This window comes from Egretta garzetta, unplaced genomic scaffold (genome assembly GCF_000687185.1).
Source record: "Egretta garzetta isolate BGI_Z169 unplaced genomic scaffold, ASM68718v1 scaffold32, whole genome shotgun sequence".
Lineage (NCBI taxonomy): Eukaryota > Metazoa > Chordata > Aves > Pelecaniformes > Ardeidae > Egretta > Egretta garzetta.
In genome coordinates, this window is record NW_009259035.1 from 1,294,628 (window position 1) to 1,306,021 (window position 11,394).

The 11,394-nt window shown below is 42.0% G+C and overlaps 1 protein-coding gene across 1 annotated transcript in view; it reads left to right on the plus strand.

The window, feature by feature from the left end:
- The window catches only part of TNKS (tankyrase), a gene marked incomplete at its 5' end in the record, with an annotated part of 142,870 nt that overhangs the window by 26,376 nt on the left and 105,100 nt on the right, over positions 1 to 11,394 (plus strand). Inside the window, one exon of the mRNA XM_035890405.1 lies at positions 8,785 to 8,880. Within this exon, the coding sequence (XP_035746298.1) occupies positions 8,785 to 8,880 (96 nt within the window). The remainder of the gene's footprint in view (positions 1 to 8,784; positions 8,881 to 11,394) is intronic.

An 11,394-nucleotide genomic window follows, 5' to 3' on the forward strand; every position in this document is an offset into this window, starting at 1 on the left:
TTGTGGGTGTCCAGCTTCCTTAAAAGATCCCTAACCTGACCCACATCGACAGAGGGAAGGTCATCCCTTCTCCAAGCTTGCTCACTTAGCTGCCAGGACTGGGGAGCCTGAGGGCCAGCCTCGACAGTGAAGACTGAAGCAAAGAAGGCATTCAGTAGCTCCGCCTTCTCTGTATCTTCTGTCACCAGGGCACCCATTTCATTCAGCAGCGGTCCCACATTACCCCTGGTCTTACGTTTACTGCTGACATACTTGAAGAAGCCCTTCTTGTTATCCTTGATGTCCTTTGCCAGACTTAGTTCCAGGTGAACCTTGGCCTTTCTAGTTGCTTCCCTACATGCTCTGGCAGCATTCCTGTATGCCTCCCAAGTGGCCTGACCCTCTTTCCACATTCCATGGAGCTTACTCTTTTCTTTGAGTTTCACTAGGAGCTCCTTGTTCATCCATGCAGGCCTCTTGCCTCGTTTACTTGATTTCCTACTTACAGGCATGCACCGATTCTGAGCACGGAGGAAGAGCTGCTTAAATAGCAGCCAGCTCTCTTGGACTCCCCTACCTTCAAGAGCCTTAGCCCATGGAATATTTGTAGCTTTTCCTTTGACTGATGCAATCATTCCATTGTAGAAGGCTATCAAATTAGTCAGGCATGATTTGCCCTTAGTGTCTCTAATCAGCTCCCTGTCTTCCATGTGTTTCAGCATGTCTTCTAGGAGGATCTGTTCTATGATCTTACTGGGCACGGAGGTGAGGCTGACTGGTTGGTAGTTCCTAGGCTCCTCCTTTTTACCCTTTTTAAAAATGGGCATGATATTTTCCTTTTCCCAGTCACTGGATATTTGCCTGACTGCCATGACTTCTTGAATATGATTGAGAAAGGCTTGGCAGCTACATCAGCCAATTCCCTCAGGACCCTGGGATACATCTCACTGGGTCTTGCGGACTTAATTATGTTCAGGTTCCTTAGGCGGTCTTGAACCTGGTCTTTACTTACAATGGAAGGGACTTCATTCTGCAGTCCCTGCCTTGAGATTCAGGGGCTTGAGAGATGTGGGAAGAGAGATTATCACTGAAAACTGAGGCAAAAAAATTGAGTACTTTAGCCTTCTATGTATCTGTTGTCACTAGTTCTCATGTCTTATTTATCAAGGGGGGTATGTTTTCTTTCTTCAGCATTCTGACTCCATTCTTCACCTGGCCCATATCCCTCAAGATTGTGAATTCCACCAGGTCATGACCACTGCAACTAGGGCTGCTGCCAATCTTGATGTCCCTAATTAGTAGTGTTGGTAGCCACAGATCTAGTAACAGTTCTCTGGTTGAGCTGTCTATCACCTGGGTTAAGAAATTATCTTTGCTGCACTCCAAGAGTCTCCTGGACTGCTTACAGCTTGTTGTGCTTCTTTTCCAGTGGGTGTTGGGGTGGTTGAAGTCCCCCAGAAGGATCAGAGCCTGTAACCGTGACGCCTCTTGTAGTTGGAGTAAGAACTCTTCATCACCAAGCTCCCTTAGTTGGGAGGCCTATAGTAAACACCAGCCATGAGGTTTCCTTTTTTGGCTTGGCCCCTAATTTTTACCCGTAAACTGCTTCATTGCTGTTTTTCAAAGGCAGCTCTGTGGAGTTGATCCACTCTTTTTTTTTTTTTTTTTTTTTCCTCCCCCCCCCATATTTCAGTGATAGTGATTAGATCATACATTTCTAACTGCATAGTGGCTTCTAATGCCTCCTGTTTGCTATCCATGCTGTGTGTGTTGGTATAGAGGCACTTCAGCTGGGTCATTATGTCACCTTTTAGAGGGACATGCCACAATTCCTTTGCGGCATTTCACAGGTGTTTCCCTCTTGGTTCCTAATATTTCAGCAGTCCCTGCCTTTGGTCTGTGGCTCAAAACTCTGCCACTTTCCCCTGCTATTTGTCTGCTGCTTTCTCCTGCTGTCAAAACTCTCGTTTTTGTCTATGCTGTTGGAGGGAACTGTTTGCATTCCCTTTACAATTTTTTGTTTCAGCATAGTGGGACCTAGTGTTGCTTTTGTAAGCTTCTGTTCATCTACTTCATACTACTGTGGTCGGCATATTTGTCTCTTGCTCTGTCTGGCCCCAACAAAGAACAGAACCAACACGCTGGTTCATTGGGAATAAAACTGTTGTCACGGTAATGGGAAACTGAGATGCCCTGAACAAGGGAAGTAGGGAAGACAAAATGATGGGAAGTGCTTGGAGCTGACACTGACCCACCAGGACTTTGCCTGATAACGTTAGATAGACTCTTAACTAGAACAACAAAATGATCCTTTTCAACTCCAGTCATTGGCACGTGTCCCTGCAGTGTCCTTTCTTGTGCCAACCAGAGTGTGTCATGTCACTGCATGATGCACTGGACTGGGCAAGTGATGATTCTTCTAATGTGCCTTGTTGCCTGATCAAATGTTTGCAGCCACCCAAAGCAGGATGGGCAGTATGGGACTGGAGATGGAGATTCTGTCAGCCTGGTCTAAGTGAAACTGTAGCCTGTGGTAGTGCTGTTCTGCAGGGGGGCAGCTTTACAGTTCTTTGCAGGTTTGGGGTTCTTTGGGGTTTTTTTTTTTGATTGTGGTGTTTTGGTTTTGTTTTGGTTTTTTGTTTTTTTTTTTTTCAGTTGGGAGGGGGGATGAAGGCTGCATGTTCTCCTGCTTTCTACCTTGAAGTGTTGTCTGTTCTCATCTTACTAGAGATATTCCTTATTCCCCTAGAGCTTGCTATTTGGACCGTCCCTTCCCTCCTTCAAGCTAAGTGCTGTTCTTCATGGCCCCTTTGTCTCAGGGGTGTTGTTCTCAGCTTAGTGAGGTCCTTAGCCTTTGCCTCAGAAGAAGCAGCTCTCAGCCTGGATGAGTCCACTCCAGTCTGCCATCTGAGCAATAGAACCCTACAAAGCAGCCACAGTAATGCAGGTCTCTGAAGTCTTTAGCAGCTAACTGTTCACAGACGCCTTTGTTGCTGGAGATCCACTCTTCTGCAGTTTTCCTTGCTTGTCCTACCTGCACCCATGAGGACTTCTACTGTATTTCTCTCTGAATTCCCTTAGGCATTTATTTGCTCACCCCTGCCCTTATTCTTCCTTTTTGCTGCTTCTGCATGCTCTTTTGTGTTTGTGTGTCTCTTCTACCGAATGCATTCCTGTCCTTCTGTCCCTGAACTGCCACCTGGTTTATCATCCCTTCTTACCAATAAACTACCTGCAGTGGTCCCAGATATGTCTGGTTATTGCCTCTACCCTACCCTGACTCTGAATTAAATCCTTCTGTGTGCTTAGCCTCTCTGCTCCATAATCCTCTCTTCATTCAGCTTTGATGGCTTCACTATAGAGGGGCAGTCAAGAGCATAGGACCTGCTCATCTCCTTTTTTCCAACTCCTCTTAGCTGAGCTAGTAGTGGTGGTTGAGGCTGTGGATGTCTTCAGGTCAAGTAGTGATATTCAAACCCTTAGAGCTGTGTGCCTCTGTAGGGACATTGCCTCCCATGTTTTCACCTCGTAATTCCGATGGCTGATGAATACAGCTTTTTTTTTAAATCATGTGGCCAAGACTGGGATTGCTCACAGAGGTGGAAGTTAATCAGTGATACAGTTGTGGTTAATGTTATTAGCTGTATCTCATATATTCAACTTTATGAAGCTAAGAGTAGGGTGCTACAACTTCTGTTATATGGGGTCGTTTAGCAAAAAGGCTTATGTATCTGGTGACTTGCCAGAATTGGATTATTAGATCTGAATTGCAGAAGCATAATTTCTAGGCAAGAAATTGTTGTTCTTGTAACGTGAGACAAGCTTCAAAGCCTCAGTGGTTTGATCTGCGTGTAGATTTGCAGGAGAAGATGCATTTAGCATTGGCTGAAAAACATAAATAGTTTGGATGCCAGTGTGTTGCCTAGATATTTTCAGAATGTGGAGATAAATGAGCACATTATGTTTCTGGTTAAGTGTAACTCAGAAACATGTCCTGCATGGGACTAGTACTGAGGTGTGTGTGTTCTGGGACCTAAGGTTAGTGAAAGACTGACCAGCTTTACAGGTACCCTTTAGAGAGATGGAAGATAGTGGGGGGGTGGGTGGGAGGGGTGGGGGGTGGTCAGAAGGAGGGCTTTTTCTTAGGGTGTTTTCTCTGTACCTTGATACTTCAGGAATAAGTAGATAAAGATACAGTAATATGATTTGGAAAGGACCTTTGGAGCTCATTGCTAGTGGCTGAAGTTGAAAAGGGGGAAGAAAAGATACATGCTAAAGCTAGGGCAGCTGGAAGGGACTGCAAGCACATGGCAGTGGGACACAGTGATAAAGTAATTGGTGGGGAGAGAGGGGGCAATGGTAGAGCTGTGAGGAACCGAAGACTCTGGAAACGTAGTTAAAACCTCTGATCTTTGATTGTGCCTAATATTGGAACAACCACATTGATTTTTACTCCCACTCTATTCCCATTGTATTTCTATCTTTCAATCAAAAATGTTTTCCTTTGCCTCAGTTAAAAGTGCACCGTGAAGGAGGAAGGGTACTTGGGTGATGGTTTGTGTGTAGACAAACTCCCAATTTTTTTTTTATTCTAATAAAACTTACTTTTACCTTGCTGCTGTATAGCTACCAGGGAAGTTTTTTCCATGCCTTGTGGGTGAAAATGTGAAGGTTGAAACTGCCAGAAGTAAAAAATGGTTTTTCTTGGTGGTCTTATAATTTGACAGCCAAATGAAGTAGTGTTGGTTAGCTTCACAGTTCAAAATACCTATGCCAGGAGGCTGTGGGCCAAGGGTTTAATTTAGGATTCATCTTGCTGTAACAAGTTGGCAGTAATCTGAAACACTTAGTGGTTGTAGTTCATGCTCTGTGCAATACTGTAACTTTTTTTTTTTTTTATTTGGTGGGAAGAATGTGGCCTTTCTCATCTCTAGTGCTGATCTGGTATAATAGCAGTGTAATTAAATGAAGTATTTCAGGTGGTATATGAAGATCAGAAACTTAGGTATTGTAGCAGTTGCAGTGTGAGTAAAAAATATAATTATGTACCAGTCCACATTTGTTCTATAGTTAAGCTTACAGGACTTTGATGTCCATATACAATATAAAGATTCAATTAAAAGAGGAGCTTCTTTACACTCTACAATATGGTCTATAGGAAAGGCAAGGATAGCCATGTAATGGTACTGCTACATTATTAAGGGCTCTGCCTGCAGTACAGAAAAATAATGCACCCCAATATCCCCACTGCCTGGAGGAAATAAACGAGCATATCAAAATGTGCTAATTAACAAGGTTCCAGGAGTGAACTTGTGTGCACACCATCCTTATGCTTCCCTGTTAAGAGCAGTCTCTTGATAGAAACTATTGCCACATTTCCTTTTCAGGCTACTCAGAAACCATCCTCTAAAACTGGTGTGCAGTGTTTGAAATCCAAAATAACTACAGTTAGCTAGAATGGCTTGTTCTGTTGTGTTTCATTATAAAGGGAATGTTTTTCTCAAACAGCAGATCTATCTTGACATTTTTAGACAACCCTGGTGCATTGAAAAGGAAATTTAGAGAGACATGCTGTGTCTAGATCTCAAATACCCTGTGGTTAGAAGCGACTTTGTGTTGGACTAAAGTGTTAAAGGTTTTGAACAAGCAGGAGAACATTCAATTAGAAGCTACCTGTGGTTTGCTGGGTATAAAAATACAGCGGCGTTACACTGATAGGCTAAACATCAAATGCTGGCTTTCTTTTGTTAATACATGTTGATGACAACGTTGCTCACTTGGATATCTTTTTGTATAGTACATAGATTATGTACTATGGAGAGGATAGAATCAAATAGTCAATAGAGAAAATGTAAGGATAAGATTGCCTTTGTGACCTGCATTTGCTTCCTTTATTCATCTGCATTCTGGTACAGTCCTTATTTATATGGTGGGTTTCTTCTCCCAAGATGCTACTGCACTTGTTGCACGGGGTGGATCTGTCTGTAGGGCTGAGTGAGGGAGCTGTCTGCAGGACCATGCCCTTGGCTGCTGGAGAGGCTGGAAGGGTTATGATGAGTGGGATGAGTGATTGCAGAGACAAGGGTAAGTCCCATGGTTACAGCAATTGAGTTCTGACAGGTTCTCCTTCTGAACCTTGTTTGGCCGCTTCAAGTGGTTATTTCACAGGCAGTCACTAATTCAGTGTTTTTGCAGGCAACCAGCTTAAGCACCATAAGTCAATTTTAATGTATTTCCCTAGGTCTTAAAAAAAATAAAAACCTGACACAAAAATTTTATGTTGTAAGCCATGCCAAAACCCTTCAGGGTTCGTTAGCATGACTGAACAGGTTAGATACACTGCATGATCCTTTGTCATTTTAGCAAGGAGAGGAGCTGAAAGCAGTACTTTGTTGTCTTCTGTGTGTGCCAGCAGAAGTAGCAAGGGAATGCTCTTGCTTGGTTTGCACAGGACTGAAGAATTAAGAGACTTGAAAATCTGTGCTGAAAGTCTGTTTTAGCGTCGGGCTTCAGCAGTTGCAGATCCCTTTGACGTGTCTCCACCTGTTATCTCTCATTTTTCAAAGTCACCATTTGTGTACCCTAACCTGCCTCAGCTTTGCTTTGCATGCTAGTCCAAACCTCCAGGCTCTGGGCAAATCCCAGTCATTCCTCTCTGCTGGTCTTTCTTACTGGACTTTTTATCTGAGCTATTATCTTTTTCCCTGCCACATCTTGTTCAGTTCTCTCCCCTAGCTCTTTGTCCCAGGCTTTTTGCCATGTGAATCCTTCACTGTCTTCTCATCCAGTCTGTGCTGTTTCATAGTTTTGCACTGCCTGTTTTCTCTTGATAGACACTTAAGTTGCTGGTTCCCTCTTCTAGGGTCCTGCTCTTATCCTGGTGTCTTTTGGGACAAATGGCTTCCCTCTCCTCCAGAATATAGATTCACTAGCAGGGTCCAAGAGAATAGAGACAGGTCATGCTGAATGTGTCTTTCCGTACTTACTTTCTCTACAGCCTACTGTGTTTAAAAAAATCTGCAAAAAGTCCTGTTCACCACCTCCTGCTGGAGTGTGCTCGGCTGACTTGTGAGGCTGGCTCAGAGTCAAACAGGGCCGTGAGTAAGATCTCTAAGGGGGTGGTAGCATGTATGGCACAGATGGCATTTTCAGAAACGTAGGTGCCAGATCTTAACAAGCTTCTGTGAGCACGTGCTAGCTGAATTTTTTTTTTCCCTATTTTGGTGTCTTCGTCTTGACATAGGGAAAAAAACCCTACCACCAAACAAAAAACCTCCTAGGAAAAGCCCGGTCTGCCTGCTTGAATCTTCTTTCAAAAACATGGGACACTTGCACCTTCTTGACAAAGCATAAAATAAGTCAATTTACTTCATTAAAGTCCCAAACTGCTGCAAAAATTCAGCTTAGGGCAAGCAAGTAGCATAGCATCCTGTAAACTGAAATAGCTGAAATTTGGCAATGTTAAAAGCATTTAAAGTCAGAATTGTATAAGAAAAGAGGTTTGAATAAAAACACTACTACCAGTTAAAATTTGAATTAAAATAGAATTATTTCTTAAAACCCTTTTGCTGATTGAAGTGATAGATGTACTATAATATTGGTAATTACTTTTGTTCTGGATTGGGTTATGGTGGTGTGTTTTTTCTGGAGAATCCTGTCTTTGAAGTGTTTTCTCACCCTTAGTTATAAAAAGTGTTTGCAAATATTTCTTTGTCTTGGCTCCTTCAGTCCAGCTGTATCTCAGCAGACATGGTTATGTGAGCAACCATAAATCTCTACTGGTTTTTATTATTTGTCTACTTGACATTGAGTCTCTGCACCTCTGTATACTCTCCTGTTATTCACACTTGTGCAAAGTAAGTGTGTAACTGTGGCTGTGAATTTGTAATAGGTTGTGTTTATTTTGTACAACATTTGGGGAAATGGAGAATTGGGGCCCTTCTTGTCAGACCTCTCATGTTTCTGTGGGCTTTGTTTTCCAATTCTGTAGAAAATGCCTTGATCTTGAGAGGGGGTGGTCTGAATTGCATTGTTATGTTGTTTCTGATCAAAAGAGTTTACAGGTGAAAGTGTTTTCCTTTTTTTATGAGTATTTCTAGATGGAAATTTACTGTATCAATGCCTTCCTAGCCATATAGTTGCGTATTGCATTCTGAATATTCTTATGTACTTGAAATTTTATGTGTTAATAGGTTTAGTAGGAAAAAGAAATTCCAGTGAGAATAAATAGCCTCTGAGCATCCAGACTGCAGGGTACCAGGTTACACTTCTTACCCTATTGTTTATACTTCTTGAAGGCAAGCCGGTGTGCTGCAGTTAAGATTTTGCGTGCAAGTGACGAGCCACAGAAAGGCTGGAGTATTACTGATTTACAGAGGCGGGGTGACTTGGGATATTCGGCAGGAAAAGGAACAGGAGTGGTAACAAGCGGTGCTAGTGGTGGTAAAGGCAGGAGCAGGTTCCACAGTTAGCACATTTCCCAGCGTGAGCCAGTGAATGCACAGCTTCCCAGCTAGCTGCCAGGAGGAACCCAAAACCGAGTATTGCAAGAGATTCAGGGTTCACGTTTATCATGCGAAGTCATGTGATCTTACTATATCTTAACTTGCCAACTTAGCCTTACTCCGGAGAAGATCCTTTGCTGCAGTGCTTAACAAAAAAAAAGGGGGAGGGGGGAGAACAGAAGGAAAAATAAAGAAAATTGTGCAATGTGTGTTTATGCCTACATCATGCCGAGGAGACACTTAACAGTAAATAATCTGTGTATCACTGAGGTAAGATACTGTTTCTGCTTTCCCTGCACAGTGCTGCTGCAGCACGGAGCTGATCCAAACATTCGGAACACCGATGGGAAATCTGCACTGGATCTGGCAGACCCTTCAGCAAAAGCTGTACTCACGGGTAAGATGCATACATCTCTCAGCGGTGTTACCTGTAGTTCATTTTGTGTGCATAAGTTCAGCATCATAAAGAGCCTTCTGCCTTTTTGGTTTGTCTGTTGTGTAAGAGCATCTTAAAACTGTTTTTGCCAGATTTCATACTGATGTAACTCGTTAATCTGCTGTGCTGCTATAGGTTTGCTTGTTCTACTTATGCTAATGCTGTAATTTTCTGTTATAACATCATTCATTATTCACTGTGTTTCTGTGTGGTGTTTTTTTTTTTTTTCTTTTTAATTGCTACCCAATGTACAGATTGAATAGGAGCCCCCAATCCCTGCAAAAAAAAAAAGAAGAAAAAATCAGGTCAATTTTTTTAAGACCTTCACTGTTCAGCAAGCAAGGACATTTGTATAACTATAAAAGTACCTGTGATCTGAAAGACAACCTGCTACCGATTGCAGAGATCAATAGTGACATTATATTTTGCTGCAGATTCACATGCTACCCTTTCCTTTCTCTTCCTCATCAGTCATTTTAAGTAGAACTCTTTCTCGCCCACCAATTTCTTTTCCTTTTTATGGGCTATTAGCTGCCAAACAATATGTTTCATGAAAATATTCTACAGATACAACTTTGGTTTTACACAGCTTTGTTTTTTTATAAATTAACTGTTGTAGCATACCAGTAAGCATTAAAAGTATAATATATTACCCTGTCAAATCTGTATCAAGAAATACATGGTCCTCTGTGCTGATTTTGACATCTAGGAAATAATGTTTAGAACAAAGTAATCTTGGATTTTAAAATATATACTATTAGATTTATAGAAAGGGATTCAGCAGCTGAGCTTCACTTGAAGAAATAGCTATTTTGCTTGTTTTGCCTTTATTTCCCCCATTCTCTCTCTCTTTATTGACAGCTTAATTTATAGGTTATGTGCTATGCAACACCCGTATTCTTTCTTCAGATTATGTTCAGAGCACGCCAGCTCCCTTCACTTTGTCAGGAACATTTCCTCCTCATCTTTTTCCAGTGCGCTGACTGCTATACGTAATTATCTACAGCTCTGCAGTGATTTGAGAGTGCCTTTGGAACAATGCACTTTAAATACATATGATTTCGTTTAATTACTCAGTGTCAAATTTAAACATGTTCCTGCAGTGTTAACACTATTAATGTTAGCTGTGCTAAGCAGGTTAATCTGACTTTTGGCTGTTAATGGGTACAGTTGTACAAATACTGAGGATGGAAAGGGCACGGGGGAGTCAAGGTACCTCAAAGTTGTTAATGGCATTTAATTCTGGGGGACTTGGTATACATACAGTTTGGGGGTTCTAGGCTCCGAGCTGCTCTTCAGGCTATGCTCAAAGATCAACTTAAGAGGATAGGAGAAGACTTAGGAAAGTGCTTTAGGCAATGGAGAGGGCAATGTGTCATAGTAAAGAAGTGGAGGTGGGTCAGAAGCAGCCCTTGGAGAATGTCCTGTCGAGTGCAGCAAGCGCCCCGTGTCCCTGGCCTCACCCCTAATGCCTCCCATGCGAGCATCCAGTGACTGCAACCAGTGGATGTTACCAGGTTGGGCATATAAACACACATACACAGAGACACTTCTGCTGCTAATTTAGGTGTTTTATTGTTCATAATAAGAGGTAGATTTTGTATGGGTTTATTCTTCCTAGCAAGAAAATCAGCTTTTGGTTTTACCAGCTTTGTCCTCAAGGTGGCTCTTAGCTACGCTGGGCTCTTCTCTGTGCTGTGCACCTGAGCTCCAAGCTATGTAAACAGGGTTTGATTCAGGCTTTAGCTGCTGTATGATTCACAATAACCGAAAAAGCTGACACTGGGTGCCACTTAAATGGAAGCTTTCTATTAAGAGCTTAATTTTTCTGTATGCTGCCCTGCTTTTTAGTATCTCTGTTAGGTTTCTAGTTTCTCATGCATTTTCTGTATGTTGTTACCTTCAGGTCTTGCTTCCTCCCTCTGGAAGAAGGGGGCTTAAGGGATTTCTTAAGGATTCTTAAGGGATTTTCTTAGCTACAGCAATGCTTTGCAATTAGGTGCATCAGGATTTAAAGGTATTACTGGATTAAGGATGAGTAGGATATATTAAATACTGAAAATTAAGTTAATACTGAATGGTGGGATTTCAGAAATGCTCATATTTAGAGCTTTCAAAAGTGGAGTGATTCTGAAAGCACAATCTGCAATTGTTACTGCATTTGCATCTTTAAACAGCATGCATGTCAAGGCTGTTCTCATGATGTTATTTAGGTTCCTTTTTCTATCAGTGTCTATGACCATAACAGACTTTTCTACATTGCTGCTGTATTGATTGTGGGAGAACAAGCTTCCTCTTTTTTGCTTACTACTTTTTTGACCAAGTATTTGCATAAGTTCATGCATTGGTGTTAATCGCTTTGCAAATGAGCTGTCATAGCCTCTCTTTGACCTCCAACTTAGCAAAAGTGAACAGAAAACTTGTTGGTAATCAATCTCTTCAGTTTGACAAAGTATTCTGTATGTGTTTTAAAAG